The following is a 25,081-nucleotide window of genomic DNA, read 5'->3' as shown; positions in this document are numbered from 1 at the left end:
AGGTGGAGGCGTGTGAGAGGTTGCGTATAGGCAGAGGCGCATGAGCGGTTGCATACGGGATAAGCGGTTGCGTACGGGCGGAGGTGTGTTTGGAGTGTGATCTAGTCAATCTTCACTACTTCCATAAGTAAATTATAGATCCCCATTAGGATGAGCTCCATGCCTGACAATGCCATCCAGTGTGCTGCTTGTGCAATGTATGCGCTCCTTGACGAGCCAGTCAAGGGTGCATACTGTTGCGCAAGATGCGTGCACGTCGCACATTTGGAAGCCCAAATCCTGGATCTAAATGAGCGACTGGCAACACTGAGATCCATTGACAACATGGAAAGGAGTTTGCTGCTCACTGAGCAGGCACTCCCTTAGGTAGAGGCGGAGGCGTATGGTAGTTTGGAAGAGCAGGGGGAGCAGGCAGCTAGCTGGGTGACAGTTAGAAGGGGTAAAGAGAAGAGAACCAAGGAGGCTAGTTCTGAACTGGCACACCCCAACAAGTTTGCAAAGTTAGCAGATGAGGGGGGATGCCATTGCAGAGCCAGCACTGCTGCAGCACGACATGCCATCTGAACGCCAGGGAGATGACTGCTCCAGTGCGAAAGGGACGGGGAGCGCAGGGCAGGTTAGACAGGTCCTAGTGGTGGGGGACTCAATTATAAGGGGGATAGATTGGGAAATCTACCACAAAGACCGGAATCGTCGAACCGTGGGTTGTCTTCCTGGCGCTTGAGTTGGACACATTGCAGATCAGATTGACAGATTACTGTGAGGGGCTGGTGAGGAACCAGCGGTCATGGTGCACATTGGCACCAATGAACAAATTAGAGGTCAATGGAGAGCCCTCAAAAACTATGTCAGGGACCTAAGATCCAAGCTTAGGGCAAAAACCTCCAAGGTAGTTTTCACAGAAATACTACCTGCTCCACAAGTCACACTAGGGACGGGCTGTATCTTCATGGGGAGGCTGCAGCTGTGCTGGGGAAGAAGATGGCTAGAAGGCTGTAGGAGTGCTTAAACTAGGGACTGGGGGGGGGGCAAAAAGACAAAACAGGGAGGGGGGGTAGACAGTGTAATGGGAATGGGGGTCAAGCAAAAGAGACCGTGGGGGTGGTTTGGGCCTTGGTTCTGAAGATATGTCAGTGGAGTCTGGAAATGTGGGAGATCAGGACTCTTTTGAGGAAGCTCCTTGATAAGGGGTCCTCTTGACCCATTTTCAGAAGCGCCTGATGCTCAAGGACTGCTCAACTCGGGACCTGGTGGTAGGGTTGCATTTATTGAATTCAGACAGGATCCCCTTGAAGTTTTGGGACTTATAAGCACCACTTCCACTGGTGACTATATGTAAGGGGTAACTTGAAGTACAGGAGAGGAGCTCTGGGGATAGGAGTTGTACCCATGTAGAGAGCGACAATGTGCTGGAAAGAATGGAACATTTCCTGCTTCAGTGCTCTTTTAATATAGAGGTGTACAATCAGGTGGGAGCCTCTACTGGTTAGTCTAGGTTGGCAGGCCTTTCCTATGTGAAATGGGGCATTCAGAGACCTTGGTGGTAGGGACTGATGAACTTTATTGCTAGTCAGCCTAGTGGTCATGTTTCACATGTGGAACGCATGATGTTTAGTCTCAACAGAGCAGGAAATCCTTCCATGGATGAGGTTATAGAAACCTGTTGGATGACCTGGTAAAGGTGTATTCTTTGAATCATGTGAGGTCGGGCAGAGATCTGGCATCTCTCCTGTGGAGATTGTCTTTCATTAGGGTTATTTTAGGGACGGAGTAGATAAATTTCTGGACAGTTTTCTCTGAGGGTCCGTTTTACAGAAGGTTCAGGGAAATTTTAGAAACTGGTAAGTCTAGGGATAGGATGTCTTAATTGTCAGTGCCCGGCTTAGCAGATGCAGTCCTGGTGGAGGGTTGTGTGTGACATTTGTAGCTTTTTGTTTAGGTAAAGAAATTAAGTAGTAAATAAATACAGTGGGGAAAAAAGTATTTAGCCAGATACCAATTGTACAAGTTCTCCCACTTAAAAAGATGAGAGAGGCCTGTAATTGGCATCATAGGTAGACCTCAACTATGAGAGACAACATGAGAAAACACATCCAGAAAATCACATTGTTTGATTTTTAACAAATTTATTTGTAAATGATGGTGGAAAATAAGTATTTGGTCACCTAGAAACAAGTGAGATTTCTGGGTCTCAGAGACCTGTAACTTCTTCTTTAAGAGGCTCCTCCGTCCTCCACTCATTACCTGTAGTAATGGCACCTGTTTGAACTTGTTATCAGTAAAAGACACCTGTCCAGAACCTCAAGCAGTCACACTCCAAACTCCACTATGGTGATGACCAAAGAGCTGTCGAAAGACACCAGAAACACAATTGTAGCCCTGAACCAGACTGGGAAGACTGAATCTGCAATAGGCAAGCAGCTTGGTGTGAAGAAATCAACCGTGGGAGCAATAATTAGAAAATGGAAGAGCTACAAGACCACTGATAATCTCCATTGATCTTAAGCTCCACGCACGATCTCACCCTGTGGGGTCAAAATGATCACAAGAATGGTGAGCAAAAGTCCCAGAACCACATGGGGGAACCTAGTGAATGACCTGCAGAGAGCTGGGACCAATATAACAAAGGCTACCATCAGTAACACACTACGCCGACAGGGAATCAGATCCTGCAGTGCCAGACGCTTCCCCCTGCTTAAGCCAGTACATGTCCGGGCCGACTGAAGTTTGCTAGAGAGTATTTGGATGATCCAGAAGAGTATTGTGATAATGTCATCTGGTCAGATGAAACTAAAGTAGAACTGTTCGGCAAAAACACAACTCACCGTTTTTGGAGGAGAAAGAATGCTGAGTTGCATCCAAAGAACACCATACCTACTGGGAAGCATGAGGGTGGCAACATCATGCTTTGGAGCTGTTTCTCTGCAAAGGGACCAGGACGACTGATCCGTATACATGAAAGAATGAATGGGGCCATGTATCGTGAGATTTTAAGTGCAAACCTCCTTCTATCAGTAAGGGCACTGAAGATGAAACGTCTTTCAGCATGACAGTGATCCCAAGCACACCGCCAGGGCTACGAAGGAGTGGCTTCGTAAGAAGCATTTCAAGGTCCTGGAGTGGCCTAGCCAGTCTCCAGATCTCAACCCTATAGAAAACTTTTGAAGGGAGTTGAAAGTCCGTGTTGCCCAGCGACAGCCCCAAAACATCACTGCTCTTGAGGAGTTCTGCATGGAGGAATGGGTCAACATACCAGCAACAGTGTGTGCTGACCTTGTAAGGACTTACAGAAAACGTTTGACCTTTTGTCATTGCCAATAAAGGATATATAACAAAGTATTGAGATGAACTTTTGTTATTGACCAAATACTTTTTTTTCACCATAATTTGCAAATAAATTTGTTAAAAATCAGACAATGTGATTTTTCTGGATGTGTTTTCTCATGTTGTCTCTCATAGTTGAGGTCTACCTATGATGTCAATTACAGGCCTCTCTCATCTTTTTAAGTGGGAGAACTTGTACAATTGGTATCTGACTAAATACTTTTTTCCCCCACTGTATATATGACTCTGTCACCTACTTTCAGCTATATAAGCTAAGCTTATGGGCTGAAGGTAGGTGACCCACTGAGTCAAGGGATGTAAGTCTTATACTTACCTTCTCTGTCATTTTACCAGTGTCACCTCTGAAAGCCACTGCTCAATCCGTGGAGTGGCACACAAAGTAGACTGCCCATTCCAATTTTATAATGGGCGGACTACTTAACAGAACTTCAATACACTGAAGCGGCAGCTTCCAGTGCTCACACTGGGTGAATGACAGGAGAGGTAAAAAACACTTATATTCCCGAACTCAGCGGGTAACCTATTTTCAGACCATAAGCTTACCTTATATAGCTAAAGGTAGGTGACAGAGACTCGTAAGTTTTTAGTTTTTTGTTAAAATAAGTCATCATTTGGTTTATGGTTTTTGTTGTGAAGATGTGATCATTCAATTGCTTGGATCATTCACTGCATTACCTATGTAGTGCATTTAACTAAGCCTAGGACAGCAGAGTATTAGACTCTGCCAGAGGCAGGGTCTAATAGACTGAGTTGCATGGTAAACATGGAGGCCTTTGTCAGGCTTTTGACTGCCATGACAACCCTTTCGTACCTTGTGATCACATTGTAGGGTACCAATGGGTGACAGAAAGCTCCTTCCCCTGTCATCCGTTTACATGTTGCAGTTGCTATTGATTGCGACATGTAAGGAGTTAATCTGCCAGAATCAGAGGTTTCTCCTTTCCTGGCGGTTAGCGCAAGAGCCTGCCAATAGTCAGCCAAGCCACTGCCTTAAAAAAAACGTATGTGCAGGTTTAAAGCCCATTAGGGAGGTCAGTAAAAAGGCGTATTCGCTGTCACTAAGGGGTTAAGCTAGATGGGTCAAGGAATAAACATCAACATGCAGAAACATCCCATGCCTATAAAAAAGTGATTCTTAAATACATACTCCTGTAATTGGAAAGACCAACTACTTATGAGTCAGTTTGATGGCAAAAATACACCATGATGACAAAAGAAGGATAAAAGAAATTTTCCAAGTCACTGAATATCCCTCTAGGTACAGTAAAAGTGCATTTCAAGAGAAAATCTGTAGGGGCATGTGTATCAGGGTTCACCATTAAACAGCTACACATGCCCATCACATCTATTGTCTGAATAGCTGTTAAGTAACTCATTTTGTTTGCAAAAAAATGTGGATACGTTTTGTGACACAAATGGGGGGGGGGGGGGGCAGGGGAGTAAGTGAACCCTTTGGAATACTTACTACCTATCCAGAGCATAAAAGATAAAAGTTTGATTGGTACAAGTTTTACCACTGACCATGCCCCATCCTGCTTATCAAGATATGACATATGCCCATATAATTACACATACTATACTATACATGCACACTTTTTATTTTTTTTAAGACATGCCGATGAAACTACTTTTGTATGATTTTCTGCGATGAGATATTCCTGGCCATCCTCTCTGGATTTTCTACAGTAGTCCCCCATCATATGTGTATGCCATTGTCCGCAGTTCTGTTCTTCCATGTTCCTTATTTCCTGGTGAAACCTTTTACCCTGTTCTTCACTTACATCACCAAGACAATCTGGAAGTCCATCCAAAATGGTTGCAGGTCCTACAATCTGATGCTCATGTTACACCAAATGTTTAAAAGTAGAAGCATAGTTCACGGCCTTACAGTACCCAAGGAAATACTTTACAACCATACAAAATCACGACCTCAAAGTTGTCCACTGAATCTTGGAAACATTGGGGGACCATAATATATGCTAGGGGGCCACAAAGAAAATTTAAGTTTGCATACAGTATGTTGAAATAGACTTGTGCAATGACATTAAATACTGGCTGCGTGCCGCACATAATATGCGCCAAAATAGAACATGCCGCAATTTTCTTGCGCATGTAATTTCGTGTAAGTGGCAACTTTGCCACCTATGGGATATTCAAACAGCGTATTATGTGCGTGTGTAATATGCCATGACCATACCCTTGTGTGAGACATGAGCTATACAATGGTTTGTGTGCTATTAGTTGAGTTAGATTCTGTTTGTCTATAATTTTGACTAGGATAACAATTAGACCACTTTTATTAGTAATTTAAGGGGTTTTCTGAGACTTTACTATTGATGACCTATTCCCAGGATAGGTCATCAATAGTTGATCGTTTGAGGTCTACTACTCGGGATCCTGGTTAATCAGCTGTTTGACCACATTGACAGCAAGCCAGGCAAAGGTGGAAGCCAACAGTGCTGTCCACGTTACTGTGGCCCGGGTTACTATTGCAGAAACAACTTCCTGGGTTGCTGCAATATGTACAGTCTCGAAAACCCCTTTAGTGCAGAGATCCAGATAATTCCAAAGGGTTCACTTACTTTTTCTTACAACTGTATGTAACTTTCAGAGCCAAGCTTTTAAACAAGATTTACAACACGACATGTTCATGTTCATCATAGCATTTTAAAATGGTTTTCCAGGCCGTAATATATGTAAATTGTATATTCATTTTTGAAGAGCAATTAAAGCAGTTTGCATATGATAAAATCTACAGAAAAACGTAGTACTTTTTAAATACATCTCGTTACTAATGCAGTAATAAGGTGTTTTGTTTCCTTACATTGTATTAACTCTGAAGGATTCTGAGCTACAATCCCCAGTAGTTCACTCTCACTCTGGTTTGCACAGAACTTGAGCTCATCATTTGTATTCAGGAAAGGGCGCATTTATTAAGACTGGCATATGAAACACCAGTCTTAATAAACCGGGTGCAGGAGTAAAGATGCACCTCTTAACAAATTAGGTGCATGTCTGACTTCCCATACGGCTGAATGGAAATGTACTATATATTTTCTCAGTTTCTGCTTGAGTTACAGTAAATGTGGCGCAGCACTGTAGCTTCGTGGTTAGTACTGTTGCCTTGCAGCTCTGATTCAAATACCACCAAGGACAACATCTGTATGGAGTTTTTAGGTTCTCCCCATGTTTGCGTGGGTTTCCTCCAGGTACTCTGGCTTCCCTGCATACTTCAAAAACATACTAAGAGAACTTAGAATGTGAGCCCTAATGGGGACAACAAGTGATGTACAGTGCTACGGAATAAATATGCACCACATAACTGTAAAAAATACCTAAATCTGATAGATCACAGGTGGGCTTGCTGCTCCTGCTAATCCCTACCGCCTTTTCTTACCACATTTCAAAAATGGCATAAAAAAGGTAAGTCACAAATTTTGGCACAAAACATGGTGTATAAAAGTTGCAAGTTTTGCTGCACATCAGTTAAAACTCTTAAGTAATAAATCGGTCCGTTTCCCAGAATGCAATGCAAGAGAAAGTATTGTATTATTGGGGCAACGAGAAGAAATCTAAATGCTGCTCTGGACTATAATACAGGCTGTAACTTGGTAGTGAAATAGATTTCCAAAGTTCTAAACTGCAATAGAAAGTTAAATATTTATATATAAACTAGAAAATAGTATTAAATCAATGACATATAATTAGGGCACAGTCAGACAAGTGTGTTTTTTTGTGCACCAAAAAATGCGCTGCTGAAAACGCGTGACCAGGCAAAGTTTCATATGTGCAGTGCATGAAACTTTGCCTGTGCACTGGAGCAGCTATGCTTGTAGAAGCGCAGCTGCTCCACAAAGAGAGAAGCCCCACAGGGCTTTGTGATTTCCCCAGAGCAGTGAGAGAGTGAGCAGGACTGTGGGGAAGCCCCCCATAGCTCCACTCACTGTCCCTGCTCTGGGGAAATCCCCTATAGCAGCGCTGTATCTCTCTGATATGGGGAAATCCCAAGGGAATTCCTAATAGAGCAGAAAGGGGGTAAGGCTAGCAGGACCCCCCCCCCCCCTTCCCCTAGTCCCACCTCTAGCCAAGCCCCTCCATGCTTTGCTATGGGGATTCTCTGTGAGAATCCCCATAGCAAATCATGAATAGGCGAGGCTAGGGGCAGGTCCCGCTAGCCTCCCCCCCCACACCATGGAAAGCGTCCACTGCGTTACTCGTGGCCGGATTATCTAAAGCTATGTTGATTTGCCAGGGATTTACCTTTTGGACCCTTTGTAGTGAAAATCTGCGGAATTTATAGTAGCAGTAAAATGGATGAAATTTTAAAAATCTTGTCCACATGCTGCAGAAAAATATCCACTGCAAAAATTGACCCGGGGAGCTGATTTTGGATCCGCAGCTTGTCAAATACAGCACCGGATTTTTGTTGCAGATTCCACCTCTTCAAATGAAGGCAGTGAATTCTGCATTAAAATCTGCATTAAAATGGGTATGAAAATCTGCACCTGATGCCGTGATTTTTGATGTGCATTTTCTGCTGTGGAATGTCCATTGCAGACATTCCACAGCAAATTGGTTGCGTGCCGACATAGTGAAACGGTAACACAAGGCCATGGTGTATAATTGTCACATGGCAATATCACGTAATGTAATAATGCTTGTGGGCCAATGTTTACACAGCCGAAGTTTCAGCTCCAGCCTTCCCTATAGAGGGCAAAACCAAATCCTATCATTCTGAACATATAGGATGTACAAAAAAAACAAAACACACAGACACAATAGAATACTAAAAAGTGAATTTTAAAAGAAGATAATGCAACTTACCTTCATGTTCAACTCCTGGAAATGACAAATCTTCTGCTCCTTGCCACATAGTCTTCCCCGTTTCACCATCTCGAAGAATCATTGAATTTCTAATAAAGTTAAGGAATACAACCTGTTGTGGTCTGGAAAACAATTGCATTCAGCCATGCATACATTAAGGACCCTGAAACAAAGATGCAACTGGATCCCTTGAACAGGTGTCTGCAGAACTATGACTTTATTTCGGACAAGGCTGTGTATTTTGTAATAGTCGCCAGGTTGCTTATCTCCCCTATCCCCCCCCCCCCCCCCTCCCTCAATAAGAAACAACTGAAGTCAAACTTTCACTGCAGTTCAGATGCAGCAGAAAGTTGTCATGGAAGTAAGCAAGGAACCTCTAGTACAGTATATGAATAGAGTTTGTTATTGTGAGACAAACCCTTTAAAAGGGGTCTCCTCACCAAAAATGTTTAATGGCAGGTCAATATAAAACACTTAGACCTTACTGACACAGGCCAGTTCATTTTTGGTTAGTGGAAAACTGATCGATTACGCTGCAAGTGTATGTGCTTTTTGCATTCGTTTTCGTAAATTTTTGCGTTTAACATTTAACCCTTTGCAATCCAATTTTTGATTCAGGGTTTCCTAGGGGGCTTTCTCTTTCTGCCATTATACAATGGCGCTGTTTGCTGGCTAGAGCCAGTACTGCAGTATGGGACATGCTGGAGAGGCCCCTGACAACAGAGCGGCCAGTAATTTGCAGTAAGAATACCCTGCTGGACGTCTTCCGATATCGGAGCTGTACAGGCTTCAATCAGAATGTCTTCAGACGTCAGACGGTGGATTGGAAAGGGTTAACTGCCATCAGGGTGTAATCAGTTTTTCACACATTTGATAAAAACGGAAGGTGAACCATCAGAATTCTATACAATTGCACATTCTTGTAAAACCTACAGTGCCGTTTGGTTCCGTCATATGACAGTTCTAATCAGGCACAGGTTGCAGTTTTCCTGCTCCATAATGGTGCAGGAAAGTGGAACCAAAACAAGCCAATTCTTGTTAGAGACACCTGCCCTTTCTTAATTGGAGCCTCCCTGTATGAAAATTAGGCACGTGACTCTGGGGTGCACCATAATGTCAGATGAGCAAGATTTCAGTGGATCAGTTTCAGTATGAATCCACATTAGAACGACTTCGAATGAGGCCTGGTTATCTGTGTTAGGTTAGCCAGAGACTGTTTAAAAAAAACTACCAACTTTCTGTAATTTTTCATGCAATGACTACGATGATAACGAAAATGGTATGAACAAGGAAAACATTTACCAAAAGGGGATCCTGTGGATGTAAATAAATCATTGAGGAAAGGGGTCAGAGGAGGAGGTCAGGAATTGTTCTATGGAACAGGCGGAACACAGTCAAGCAAATGTCCTCCCTTTTACATTATTCCTCAAAACCGGATTCCTTCATTCACCAGTAAGTTCATAAGATCAGTGCATTGTCTAATGACCTTCTATTTGTATCAATAAATCTGTTTAAGATAATGTGCATTCTTATTTTAACCCCTTAAGGATTAAGCACGCTAAATATATGGGCAACAGCAGAAGTATGGCACAGGATTAAAGCCTCTGCTTCTGCAATCAAGCAGGAGTAGGTCGGGCCATCAGCTGTCAGACACAGCTGAGATTCCGGGGGAAAAGGGAGAAGCTGTTTTTAATGGCTTCTGCCTTCTCCTTTCAAAGCTACGTAGTGCTCAATGAGCATATTAAAGAGTGAAAGTAGAAGTATTACTTCCATTATGCAACCCAGCCATCATGTGACCACCGGGTGCCCTCTGTCTCAGAAGAGCTGCAGGGTGCTAGCAGACCCTGATCAGGGTCTTTCCTCTGTAACTGGGCTCCTATGGATGTCCCAGCAACAGTGGAAAAGTATGAAATAAAAAAAAAATTATTATTATAATACAGTGTCAGTGTCCCCTAGATGTCTTATAAGAAGTCATAGGGAATATAGCTGGTAAAAAATTAGTTAACAAAATAAAAAGTAAAAAAATTAAAAGAATAAAATAAAAATATATACACATTAAAAAATAATAATAATCCACCGCCAACACCAACCAAGATCATTGCCGTATGCGCCTTGGAATCCAAAAGGTATACATATTATGTATCAAAACGTCAGAACCAAAATGAGGAACCCATTCCCATGCTTTATTTTAGTGTGAATATACAAATTTTTTTTAATCTTTTTTTTAAAAATCTTTTTACCCTCAATAAAACAAAAAAAATGGAAAGAAAAGTCAGTGAAAAAAAAGATATTTAAATAGCCCTATATGTCACAGAAAAACAAAATGCAACAAAAATAATTTTGGTATCTGAAGAAAAAAAAAATAGGGCAGTAAAACCACCACATGGGTAAAATCCCTAAAAAGTGTCTGTTTCTTTAGGAACAAAACAGCCTGGTCCTTAAGGGGTTAAAAGCTGGAGCAAGGTTACTGCAGTGTGTGGAGTAATAAGTGTGCGCACTCTGGAGTGGAGTGTAGGCCCTAACAGCATGGTTGAGGCGTCATCTCTTAATGTGATTTAAACAGCTTATGTTTTCTTCATCCTGACTAGAGACAGTGAGTCGCTATTATTAGTAGCTTCACACTATGGATTCAAGGAGAGCGAGAACCTCCAGAATGACAGACCATGGGTATGTCGGATGACTGTCAAAGATGGCCGTACCCGCCATGCATGGAGCACGCTCTTCTCCCAAGCCCACTCCATACAATGACACCCGACATGTGCTGTTCATGTATGATGCATGTCGGAAAGGTGTTCAAAAGACAGCTGGGTCATTGTACAGAACAAAACACTTGTACCTTTTCTGTTAACCCCATTTCCTCGTAGACTGTAAGCCTTGGTGAGCAGGGCACTCACTCCTAATGTTCAAACTATTAGTTTGGCACTGTACATAACTGATTTTGCCTGTACATGTGCCTTTTAATTTGTAAAGAGTTGCGGAATATATTGACACCCTGCAGTGCACTATATGAGTGATCAGACGGCCACATGTTCAAATCCCTTAGTCGGCCAAAAAAAAAAAAGTTTAATAAAAGGTTAAGGGGGCAAGTTAAAAAAAGCTAAAATCAAGATATGGCACGGCCCCCTAAGGTGACAGATTACAGCATTAAATCCACGCTAACCAATTAAGATATGTAATTGTTCATTTGATGTGGGGAAACTAACAGGCATCATACATGTTTGAGTCAGTGATAAATGCTTTTATCCTACATTGGTGGGACACATGTGACAGTATCAGAATGCAGATGACTGGAGCAAGAATGGTAAAAACCTATTCAATATCAATAGATTATACAGTGTAAACATCTCACTGCACCCATAATATAATAACCCAGTGTTGGATGCCTAAGCCTAATTTGGTTTTTCCACCAATTGTGCAAACCTGCTTCAATTACAATGTTCTTGTTACCCTGACTTCTGCCCTAATTTTGACTATTCTGACTCTTGTATCCCTGACCTCAACCACATTATTTGTCTGTTGCCTGTACTGACCCGGACTGTATTACCGTACTACTGAAGCTGTTCTGCCAGCCCTGCCCTACTGCCTGTGTTGATGTATATGCTGCCAGCCCCGACCTCAGTTAGTCTTCTATGCCATGCCTGGGTCTTATGTAGCGTCAGTAGGAATACTACTGACACGATTTTTTGCAAGTAACGGCTTGGGAACCCTACAACAGAGACCAAATCCCACTTGGTAGGGGTCAAGGGTGAAAACCAGGGTTTTCCAAGTGTTGCTTCCAAAACTACACCTGAGCCAAATTAGTATTTGGCAAAACAGATCCACATCTGCTCCCTGACAGTATACTTCAAATATTTTGGTCACGTATGACCTTTCTCAACAGTATTCTACTCAGCCAAAAGTGATATTCAGAATGAGCCTACTCTCCATGAATGTTAGTGGCTGTTTATCAGTATTTTGCACCTGTGTTACCTCCCCCACATGGCATTTTGCCTTTTCTGCATGCTGCTGGGAATTGGGATTTGTACCGGTCCTTGCACCTTTCTATCAATAAGCATGGCATTTTTTTGTGAGATTTAAAAAAAAATAAAAAAAAAAAAAAAAAAAAAAAGGAGGATTCCCCTCCTTACCCACATCATAGACCTCTCACTTGCCAAGCCAGACTCCTACTGCACACTGAGGGGCAAACACCCTGAAACAGCTGTCCGTGTATGGATTCTGGCTTGGTTTTCAATTCCCAATCATTGTTGCATAGACCTGTATAAAAGGGTCAGATATTGATTTGTAGGAATGCTGCTTTCCAATAGGTGGCACTGCAGAGGCATTGTTCCATCTTCCTTATTTGCATATATTTTCCAGAGGAGCATGAATGGCTTTATAAGTCTCCTCACTCACCTTCTAGGTGCTCTCCTTAAGGAGTGATGATACTCCTGATTTAAGATTTCCGTTACAGTCTGAACAGCTAGTCACACCATGTCATGCAGCATTCTGAAAAATATCAGACCTTCTCATATGTGCAAATAAATTGTCTGGGAGATGAGTGACCGCCGCTCTTTATCAATACATATAGACAAAACTAAAAGGTCTTACAAATGATACATTATGACATGCAAGAACGCTAAAGACATTAGTTTAACCATTTACAAAATAGCAACAGCATTCCCAGATGGAAATTTAGTAAATCAGAAGAAGTTTCCAACGTGAGGATTATGTGCGTGGGGTTTATATGGAATACATGTGCTGAAAAGGGAATACATGTGCTGAAAAGCTCCAGGCAGACGCATGATTGTGATAGAACAGGTTGTTATTATACTCTCAAGAGCGGCCCCTTTCCCAGAGCTCTCCATATACAGCAGGTGCTGCTCTGGGGACATCGGACACGAAAACGGAAAAGTGGTTAACGCTAGAATTACAGCAAGTTGAGTCTAGGATAACAGTACTCTGTAACCTCTAGGAATTAGTACTGTAATCTGACAGACAGCTAAGAGCTGGGGGGGTTGGAGTTTAATTTATCAGTAGCATCGTGACCACTGCTGGAAAAATAGAGCACACCTTAGATGTGTACCACAACTGTGTTATTGCTGGCTCAGAAGTACGTGACGATCTAGAGAAGGGGGAAATCACATACACAATGAAGTCTTACTAGATGGAGACAACAACCACCCAAATTACTATGGAGTCTAGTCGATTACACCAAAGTCATCCATCTTATCCTGTGTGAATAAGGCCGGGCACACACGATCGTATGTTTACTGTGTATTACGCAGGCTCTGTACATCCATGTGATACTCTGTAACTCGCAGCCAATCAATTACACTGCCCTACACAGTTCCGCTCACATTAGTGTGTTGGAATTGCTTAATACGGAGCACAAAATGGTACACAGCATGTTCTATTTTGCTGTGTATATTCGTAAGATAGAGCCCATTGTTCTCTATTGTTGCATATATACATGCGCCCATATGCAATTACACTGTGTAAGGGCAGCAGGTATACGCGTCATCACTAAGGGAAGGCACGGAAATCTAAACAAAGAACAAACAAACAGGTGTACTGCGCATGATGGTGTGCATGAGTACTTGGTCATACGCAGTACAATTTTGCTGCTGTATGCAGGGTCATGCCAGGCTCCACTGTTTATGGTCGTGTGACCCGGCCTAACACCATTCTCAGGTATATGAAACACACGTTTGTGACTTGGTCAGAGCAGATAGTCAATTCGGACAATGTACACCGAATAATGAATTATGGCAGGCTGAAGCTCTCAAATCAAAGGCGAAAGATAGGCTTATGTGCCCATAGCAGTGTGGCAGCATGCCCAGAAAGCTGCTTATTTTTTACCATATTTTGTGAGGACAGTTCTTAAAAAATCCACTTATAATAAACACATCTAATACTGCAGTGACCAAAACACTCCAAATACAGCCTGTCTGACGGTTTGCTTTCGGGTGGAAACCCATCCACAGAAATCTAGGCAGCACTAAAGTTAGCGGCAATTTTTTAAATAATAGAATTGCAATCTCCTTAGGCTAACTTCACATAGGCAAGGGCTATATGGGGCCGTGAAACACAGCCCAATATCGCCCTCACAATCCATGTGAAATCCCTGAGGATGCAGGATGAATTCATGTGAAAACAGCCTTGCATCACTTCGAAGGTTCGCAGAGTTTCTCCCAGTTTTCAATGGGAGATCTCTCATCGAATCGAGTGTACATGGTGCGCTGCTGCCGCTGTCCCCATTGAAAGCAATGGGTGTTGCGATGTGAGAGCATGCACCAGATAGGACATGCCGCTTTTTGAATCCCACATCGCGGTTCCATATAGTAAAAAATGGCTCATGTGTATGACCCCATTCAAAAAGATATCTCATGCGATTCTCGCCTGTGTGAAGCCGGCCTTATTCATGTAGATTGTAAAAATTGCACTTATCCTTTACTTAGCCATTCCAGCTTCTGGGATAACTGTATGGCAATATGCCGGCTGATGTGCAGCCTTCACAGAGACTGTCACTCTCCTTTCTCTGGTTCCTGTATTGCAGTGATATAATCCTTGCTGCCCTATTCATGGATACCTGCCATTGAAGAGTTTCAGAAGCTGCATTACAACTCCTGTTTCCATACCGGTAGCTTTCCTGGGTACCAACTGAAGTGAATATTTATCTACTATGTGACCGAAGGCGACAATTTAAGGACCTATAATGCTCTCTAACATCTCCAACCTCCATTAGCTAAGAAATCCAACCTAAGCTAAGGATGATGATAGTTGCGATTATGAGCCAGCTGCTGTGCTCTTCTCTCTACCGTACAGTAAAACTGTAGCTCCTACAACAGTTACTGCTGGAATATATTTTCCCTTTTAAACATAATCTGCTCTGGATACAGTCCTAGAAACCTCACATAAAGGAAAAAATAAAAATAAAAACAGATGGAGCAGATTTTTTTCCAACATGTTTAACAGATTACACATTTTAAATATTTAATGCCGAGTAGTTGACGGCAGGCTCAAGTCAGGGTTCTGCCCGAGTTATTGGAATATTATCCGTCTCCCTCCATCTATCCCATAATGACACCATGTATTAGCAATCTTCCTGAGAGCATTAAAAGCACATCATACTTATGGCAGAGGAAAGCTCTGCAGAAAATAGACCTGGCCCTAGTCACTGCTATAAATGACAACGAGATGTGTACACCTGCATTAAAACATTAACAAGAATGTGTGCCTGTCATGAACACACCGCAGTGGCGCTAATTTCCTAGATGCACCATAAATTCCACCTCAGTCTTGCCATGCGTGCAGGCCACTCAATAAACCGACACAATGAGAGCCAAGGTCTTCTTGCTACCCGCCATGAGCGGTACTAAAGCTAGCTTTCATTGTGGTCACAAAGCACTTCATTTACTGAGCCAGGGCTGTGAACACATTCTATCCACAAGCTGAAAGCATTACCTAATAAGGCTACCCACTTTTCCTACCAAAAGGAGATTCAGTGTAGTGGTAAATCTCAATGATTTATTGTATCTGAGGTTTCTCCAAATGTGATATATGGCAAGGATATAGCAGGTAGGATTATACACCTACTCTCTAGAACTTGGTATTCTTTCTAGTAATTCTGAGAAGTAAGGTCACAGATATATAATATATTACACACACTGAATCGGCACTATTTGAGAAACACATCTAGTTGTGCAGTGGACCTCCTTTGGCCTTTAGCAGCGCAGCAATTTGTTGTGGCATAGCTTACACTAGATGTTAAAATCTGTCTGCAGGAATATTGGCCCATGTAGACAGGATAGCTTCTTGCATGTTACGGAACAGCGAATGTGGACCCACTGTGCCAAATAACTGGTTTGGCTGTGGGCATTATCCCGAAGGTTCCCCGGTATTCACCCTTTAATCCCTGTATAGGGATCTGGACTCTGCTGCGGGGAACCAAACAGGCCGCTACCTCCTGGAATAGTCCTGGTATAGTTGGTGGCTACACCATGGGCGTCGGCGACACTGGGTCATCGTATCACGTGAAAGGCCAAATGGTAGTGTCTTGATAAAGGACCAAATGTTGGAGCTGGCGGGGTATAATTAAATCCAGATCACTAGTGCGACGGTTGAGGAAGGCAGAATTCGAGCAAGTCCAGGTCATGATTCCAAGAGTCAGGGCAGGCAGAGTTCAGGCAAGTCCAGAAAACAGGTCCAAGGTCGGTACACGGTAGATCAATATCAGAATGTCTTGTAGGGAACAGGAAACAAACACCAATACTCTGGCAAGGAAGAAGTACCCCAGCCCAGCTTAAATAAGAGAGCAATCACCTATTAACTCCTGCATTGCTGATGGAAAGCACACAGGACTGCGGAGAATTAACTCCAGCAGTGCTGATAGAAATTAAAAGAGTTATTCATGGAGGGACATGGCGACACCCATGTCTGCCTGCAACAGCCGACCCAACAATGCAATCGCAGTAAACTTGATGGAGGTACTGACTGACATGTTCTTAACAGCCGACAGGCAGGGTACATCAATTCATGGTGCTTAAACTAAATCCTGACCATTGTTCAGTGATCCAACTTGTGTGTTCCTTTGAGTACTGGAAGCATGCCTTTCTGTTTCTCTTAGGGTCCATTTCGACCTGCCTATTTGTTCACTCAGGCAGGTGAATGAGAAGGAGTGAACGAGCACTATTTAAACCGAACGAGCCAATGATGTTTTTTTGCCTGCAGGAAATGAACAATGAATGAAAAGCAAACAATTTATCATTAATCATTAAGTGTAAACAGAGCCAATGATCGGACGATCGTTCCTTTTCGATCGTTGAGCATCAACTATCTCGGAAATGCAAATAATACAACCTTGCTGGCAGAGAGTCAAGAAAATCTTGAATAACCGATACTAAAAGTTAATTGGAAGTAAAAAAACAGGCCTATACTTGAATATCAAAAAAACTAAGATCATGACAACAGCCAGTTACAGTACAGGAAAAATCTAAATCAACAATGAAGAAATCAAAACAGTTCAAGACTTCATCTTGCTCGAATTAAAAAAAATAAAAAATAAAAATAAAAAAAAAATCAACCGCAATGGAGAATCAGGACTCAAAATAGAATGGCAAATAATGCTAGGTTGCAGCGCAATGTTAAGTAGGGATAAAATCTGGAAAAACAAAGATAGTCATTGTAATCACAACTTATGGCTGTGAAAGTTGGCCAATGAAGAAAACGGGCTAGAGCAAAAGCGATGCCTTGGAACTTTGGTGCTGGATTTTTTGGACCACCAAGATCATGAACAAAAGAGTCCTAGATCGCATCAAACCAAAGTTTTCATTAGAGAGCAAAATTACAAAACAGAGATTTTCATACTTCGGCCACATAATGCGAGCTAATTCATTAGAAACATCTGATCAGCGGCAAAAGAAGATCTGGCCAAAGGACACAACTGGCTTGATACTATCAAATCCAACACCAACATGCAAATGCTCGAACTAGAAGAAGCCCTACAAAACAGAACCACGTGGAGAGGACTGATCCATAAAGTGTCCGAGAGTCAATCCTGACTAAACAGATAAAGTAGATCATTGTCAGAGTCCTCAATCAAAAGACACATTTCATAAATGTAAATACAGAAGGTTCATGTCAAGATACAAACCACTGGGAACACTCAAGAATAGTGAAGTCTTTTCTAGCAAACATCTAAAAAACCACCCAGTTCTGGAAAAATATTCTTTGGACATATAAAACAAAGATGAACTTGTACCAGAATGATGGGAAAGGAACAGTATGAAGAAAAAAAGGAAGGGCTTATGATCTGTCAAATATGGTGCCGGTGGTGTTATTTACAGAATCTCCATAAGTTTAGAAACACTCCTTAAAAATGTTAAATTGTGACTAGTCAAAAATGTTGATGCTTTAGGATATATGAACTATAAGCCCTTCCCGGAAAATAAGATCTAGCACTGACACAGAACTCTCCTTCTGGTGACAGGGCTTTGAATACCCCGCCTCCAACAAGCGAGTGTTGTGATTTAATCGAGTGCCAGCCGATCAGAGCCGGCAACCAATCATTCGCAGCCATTCAGTGAATGACATCACTGAATGTCTGTGATTGGCTCATCAAGCGCCAGCTCTGATTGGCTCACGAGTGCCATGGCTCAGCGAATCACAGCACTCGCTTGCTGGAGGCGGGTATTCAAAGCCCTGTCACCAGAAGGAGAGTTCTGTGTGAACGCAGAGGACACTGCAGCCTGCCACATCGCCACCAGAGATCAGCAGCGCCAGGGACTCAGACGCCACGGACCAGGTAGCTTATCCCATCAGGTTCTGAAAGGCCTGAATCCGAGAACAAAGTTCAGAGGAGCCAATGGGCCGTATTATAGTAGTTATAGTCTTCTACATAGGGGTGATGTTATAGTAGTTATAATCTTACACATGGGGCAGTATTATAGTATATTCCTGTACATAGGAGGCAGTATTGTAGAGGTTATTGTCTAACCTAGTTATTATAAGCAATATGAGCTGTAAGAAGGAAAAAAGGAGGAATCTGAAAAGGAGAAATGCGGGCACTACACAAAGTAGATCTTATTTATAACAAAGTTAATCATATATGCATTTAAATTTGCCAACTAAAAATTGTAAAGATTTCTTGATTTAGGAGTCAATAGCCCCTAGGTAATGATTTTTTTCTGAAGCACTGCAACTGCGGTCTCCATTCTGTGTCCATCTCTGTGCGGGATTTTTCATAAGAGACAGAATTATCATGCAGGACGCAGCAGTATTTGACATCCTGTGGAAAATTCTGCACCGAAATCTAATGTATGGATATTGAGGTGGAATTGAAAATTGCTTAATTCTGTCAGCAGTTCCTCATCATGTGAAAGGCCCTAATTGTTCCACCTACTCAGTCTTGCTTCTTTTTCTGCTCCACTGAGTATTTTGTGGGGTCCCTGAAGTGGTGAGCAGTTGTTTCTGAAGTTGCTGTGTCTTTTCTTTTTTCAGACGAGAAATTGAGCAAGTGATAAGAGAATGAGACAGCGTTACTGCAGAGAGACAAGATTGAGTATATGTGAGCATATGTGACCACCTTAAAACATTTAGTGAGGTGAACCTGACACAGAAAAGCTCTTCAACAGAACAGCAGGTGGCGCTATTTACTCATTAGGTCTATAATTTGAGGATTAATAAAATTAAAAAAAGGTTTACATTCAAAAAAGGTTTTATAATTATGGGCTGGATTTAACTAGAAACAATATTTTTCGTGGGACCACCCCATTAAGGCAAATAATTGAAATATTCACCAGACCTCAACATGATTGGCGCAGCTTTTCATTTAATGAAGACAAAACTGGAGAAAGCAAGAGCTACAAACAAGTAATAACTGAAAGTGGCTGCAGTAAGGTCCTGGTAAATCCTAGAATTATGTTAGTTTGTTCAATTACGTTTGGGCCTGTGAAAAAGGAGGGACTATGTAAAAAATGGCTTCAATTCCTAGCTGCTTAATGCAATATTTCTCTAAAACCTTTTTAATTAAAGGGGTTTTGTCAGAAAAAAAAATCCTATACTTACCTATTCCTCACCAGGCACTCTTCTTACTGCATCTTCTCCTCCCCGATCTTTTCCTGGCTCCTGCAGTCCCCCGGGTCACCTCACCTACAGCCGGCCGGATCCTTTTCTTCCTGTGATGCAGCGTCCATTCTTGGCATTCTGCTTTCTGCAGGTCAGTGTATGCTATGTCACTAGTGACAGTGTTCACTGCTGAGCAGGGAATGCTGAATTCTATGGTGGGCTAATGCCGCGACTGCACATGCGCGCTGTATCGCCGCGAGTGTCGTATACTATTGCCGCAAACAGCGCGCACTGACGTAGCGCACACTGACCTGCAGGAAGCAGAATGCCAAGAATGTACGTAACATCACAGGAAGAAGAGGATCCAGCCGGGTGGAGGGGAGGTGACCTGGGGTACTAGAGGAGTTAGAAGAAGATCGGCGAGGTAAAGATGCAATATGGAGACTGACGGGGAGGGATAGGTAGGTATTGATTTTTTTTTTCCTAATGACAAAACTCCTTTAAAGCTGAAGGTCTACGCTTCAATCACATATTGATGGATTTGTTGTTAATCCTTTCAGGTGGTATACAGGCTAAAATTGTGAAAAATGATGTCACTGTCCAAATACTTCTAGACCCAACTGTATATAACCGCTTGTAAAAATGACCCCCAACCTTCTTTGTGAGGACCACCCCTTTTGAAGATCATTGTGCACCACAATTTTGTTTGGTCATGTCAAAGAGGCTTCATCATGAATCAATCGTTTGCCTGCTGCGTTACAGTGACACTCATGAAGAATGGGCCATATCCCTCTCATAATTTAGAAGCAACAGCAAGGAGATGCAATGTCAGACAAGGTTGGCCCATTGCTAAGGCAACCACGTCACCACAAAAGGCTTCTACAGAGCTCTTGTCAAACAGACCGGCCTAGAAGTCATGTGGCTCAATAACCACACACATCAAAGTCTCTATGATAACAACTATAGACCATGACAAGAAGAAACACCCTTAGATATAGTGTGGCATGAATAACTACATAATTGCTATATGACAAACAAAGCAATAAATAAAAGGCTACCGGCAACTTGTCTCAGGGTGGAAACAGGTTTTGGTCATTATATATTACACATATATACATATATATACACACACACACACACACACACACACACACACACAAATTCTTCTGGAGTTTCCCCTTTTTTGTCTTTAATATTGCTATCAATGGGGAGCAAACACAAACAGAAACTATCCAGATTGTAATTTTTCATACTTTCGTTTCAAGCATCTGTTTAATACGATTGACAGATCCATTTGCTTCAGTTTACAGAGAAAAAAAAAGATGGATTCGTTAATAATGGATCAAAGTACGTTGATGTGAGCAAACCCTTAGAATTTATGCTACACATTAAGGATTCATGTACATGTAAAAATCCATGTGCTTTTACTTTCTGTGAAACCACAACATTTCCGAGTAAACATGTTTTTGCCTGAATCTGTATGATATGGTTTCTAGGATGTTCTGTACAAACCTCCCACATTTCAAATCAATCAATATGATACAATTATGATGAGTGATGGATTATAATTAGCCATAGAAGAAAAGCTTAAAAGAATCTGGGGCCCCATTTATCAAACTTATCTAATAGTAAAAGGGTCTTCATTGCCCCTAGTAACCATTCACTGCTCAGCTTTTGTTTTCCTATACTGCTCTGATAAAATGAAAGCTGAGCTGTAATTGGTTGCTATGGGCAACAAGAACACTTACTATTAGACAGGTTTGCTAAATGAGACCCAAAATTCTTTGAGCTTTTCTGTCATCTAGTGCCAATTAAAATCTTTCATTATAATTTAATTATATGGATTGACTGAAATGTGGAAGTTTTGAACAAAATATCCTGTATATTTAAAAACAATATATACATACACCAGCTATGTACTAAAAGATCGATGAATAAACATTCCCATATCCCCATTAAACATTAAAAAGAAAGAAAAAAAATAAAATAAAGAACTTCCTTGTGAGAAACCAGCATAAGGGTGTGTTCACACGTTGCAGTTCCTCTATGGAATCTTCATAGCAAAAAATTAAAAAAAATAAATTAAAAAAAAACAAAAAAAAACGCCCACTGTTCATTCACAAATCATTATCGCTGGCTTCTCGTTCCATGTAAATGCTTCCCGCTCAGAGCTTCACATAGAAGGTGAAGCGCTGAGCAAGAAGCAAGCAGTCCAGCGGTGAACTCTGCCAGTCTAAACGCTCTGCACGAGTGCGAACGACCTTATCGGTGACGTCAGCGCTCGTGCAGTCATTTAGCTGACTCTCAGCTCATGTAAAAGGACCATTTTAGCAGAATTTGGATAACTAGTAGAGATGAGCGAACGTACTCGTCCGAGCTTGATGCTCGGGCGAATATTAGCGTGTTCGAGATGCTTGTTACTCGAGACGAGTACCACGCGATGTTCGAGTTACTTTCACTTTCATCTCTGAGACGTTAGCGCGCTTTTCTGGCCAATTGAAAGACAGGGAAGGCATTACAACTTCCCCCTGCGACGTTCAAGCCCTATACCACCCCCCTGCAGTGAGTGGCTGGCGAGATCAGGTGTCACCTGAGTATAAAAATCGGCCCCAACCACGGCTCGCCGCAGATGCGTTCTGACATACTTTAGGGAAAGTGCTATCTTGGTGGAGCTGCTATAGGGAGAGTGTTAGGAGTATTTTAGGCTTCAAGAACCCCAACGGTCCTTCTTAGGGCCACATCTAACCGTGTGCAGTACTGTGGAGGCTGCTTTTTGCAGTGTTGCACATTTTTGGGGGGGGTATATCGGCCGTGCAGAGCATTGCGCCCTGCAGTAATACTCCAGGGCCAGAAGCGCTTAGGCAGGGACAGAAGACATATTGATTGAATATAGGCAGTGGGCTTTTGCAAAAACATTTGGGGAAAAAAATCTATTTGGGCTGCCTTTTAGTGTCCTCAGTGTTCTGGGTCTCTGCTGGGTGTAGTAGTTCTCCAAATTCATACGCAGCCAGCTAAGTGTTACAGCAGGCTTGCGCAAAATTATTTCCTGGCGTTCCATAAGCGAAGTCAGCCTCCAACCACAGGCCAATAAGCGGCACATTTAATTACAGCGTTCTGTTTCTGCATTACTGGTAATACAGCATGCTGAGGGGTAGGGGTAGGCCTAGAGGACGTGGACGCGGCCGAGGACGCGGAGGCCCAAGTCAGGGTGTGGGCACAGGCCGAGCTCCTGATCCAGGTGTATCGCAGCCGACTGCTGCGGGATTAGGAGAGAGGCACGTTTCTGGCGTCCCCACATTCATCGCACAGTTAATGGGTCCACGCGGTAGACCTTTATTAGAAAATGAGCAGTGTGAGCAGGTCCTGTCGTGGATGGCAGAAAGTGCATCCAGCAATCTATCGTCCACCCACAGTTCTGCGCCGTCCACTGCTGCAACTCAGAATCCTCTGGCTGCTGCTCCTCCTTCCTCCCAGCCTCCTCACTCCATTACAATGACACATTCTGAGGAGCGGGTAGACTCCCAGGAACTGTTCTCGGGCCCCTGCTCAGATTGGGCAGCAGTGGTTCCTCTCCCACCAGAGGAGTTTATCGTCACTGATGCCCAACCATTGGAAAGTTCCCGGGGTCCGGGGGATGAGGCTGGGGACTTCCGGTAACTGTCTCAAGACCTTTCAGTGGGTGAGGAGGACGATGACGATGAGACACAGTTGTCTTGCAGTGAGGTAGTAGTAAGGGCAGTAAGTGGGAGGAGCGCACAGAGGATTCGGAGGAAGAGCAGCAGGACAATGAGGTGACTGACCCCACCTGGTTTGCTACGCCTACTGAGGACAGGTCTTCAGAGGGGGAGGCAAGGGCAGCAGCAGGGCAGGTTGCAAGAGGCAGTGCGGTGTCCAGGGGTAGAGGCAGGGCCAGACCGAAGAATCCACCAACTGTTGCCAAAGCGCCCCCTCGCGCCATGCCACCCTGCAGAGGCCAAGGTGCTCAAAGGTCTGGCACTTTTTCACTGAGAGTGCAGACGCCCGACGAACAGTGGTGTGCAACCTTTGTCGCGCCAAGATCAGCCGGGGAGCCACCACCACCAGCATGCGCAGACATATGATGGCCAAGCACCCCACAAGGTGGGACGAAGGCCGTTCACCGCCTCCGGTTTGCACCGCTGCCTCTCCCCCTGTGCCCAAACCTGCCACTGAGATCCAACCCCCCTCTGAGGACACAGGCACTACCGTCTCCTGGCCTGCACCCACACCCTCACCTCCGCTGTCCTCGGCCCCATCCACCAATATCTGTCAGCGCACCGTCCAGCCGTCGCTAGCGCAAGTGTTTGAGCGCAAGCGCAAGTACGCCGCCGCGCACCCGCACGCTCAAGCGTTAAACGTGCACATTGCCAAATTTATCAGCCTGGAGATGCTGCCATATAGGGTTGTGGAAACGGAGTCTTTCAAAAATATGATGGCGGCGGCGGCCCCGCGCTACTCATTTCCCAGTCGCCACTACTTTTCCCGATGTGCCGTCCCAGCCCTGCACGACCACGTCTTCCGCAACATTGTACGTGCCCTCACCAACGCGGTTACTGCCAAGGTCCACTTAACAACGGACACGTGGACAAGCACAGGCGGGCAGGGCCACTATATCTCCCTGACGGCACATTGGGTGAATTTAGTGGAGGCTGGGACAGAGTCAGAGCCTGGGACCGCTCACGTCCTACCCACCCCCAGAATTGCGGGCCCCAGCTCGGTGCTGGTATCTGCGGCGGTGTATGCTTCCTCCACTAAACCACCCTCCTCCTCCTCCTCTTCCTCCTCCTCCTCCAACGCAACCTCTGTCTCGCAATCAAGATGTGTCAGCAGCAGCAGCACGTCGCCAGCAGTCGGTGTCACGCGGTGTGGCATCACAGCGGTGGGCAAGCGTCAGCAGGCCGTGCTGAAACTACTCAGCTTAGGAGAGAAAAGAGGCACATGGCCCACGAACTGCTGCAGGGTCTGACAGAGCAGACTGACCGCTGGCTTGCGAGCTGAGCCTCCAACCGGGCAGGTCGTGTGTGACAATGGCCGTAACCTGGTGGCGGCTCTGCAGCTCGGCAGCCTCACGCACGTGCCATGCCTGGCCCACGTCCTTAATTTGATGGTTCAGCGCTTTCTGAAAAGCTACCCACGCTTGACAGACCTGCTCGGAAAGGTGCGCCGGCTCTGCGCACATTTCCGCAAGTCCCACACGGACGCTGCCACCCTGCAACATCGGTTTTATCTGCCAGTGCACCGACTGCTGTGCGACGTGCCCACACGGTGGAACTCTACGCTCCACATGTTGGCCAGGCTCTATGAGCAGCGTAGAGCTATAGTGGAATACCAACTCCAACATGGGCGGCGC

General features: G+C 43.8%; 1 protein-coding gene across 3 annotated transcripts in view; it reads right to left on the bottom strand.

The window, feature by feature from the left end:
- Window positions 1-25,081, bottom strand: part of PDE6D (phosphodiesterase 6D) — a 75,491-nt gene that overhangs the window by 18,294 nt on the left and 32,116 nt on the right. For all 3 annotated transcript variants that reach the window (XM_066602675.1, XM_066602692.1, XM_066602684.1), the window contains exon 3: window positions 8,170-8,258. In XM_066602675.1, the coding sequence (XP_066458772.1) occupies window positions 8,170-8,258 (89 nt within the window). The remainder of the gene's footprint in view (window positions 1-8,169; window positions 8,259-25,081) is intronic.

This window comes from Eleutherodactylus coqui, chromosome 1 (genome assembly GCF_035609145.1).
Source record: "Eleutherodactylus coqui strain aEleCoq1 chromosome 1, aEleCoq1.hap1, whole genome shotgun sequence".
NCBI classification, from domain to species: Eukaryota; Metazoa; Chordata; class Amphibia; order Anura; family Eleutherodactylidae; genus Eleutherodactylus; species Eleutherodactylus coqui.
This window is presented reverse-complemented; position numbering and strand designations above follow the sequence as displayed.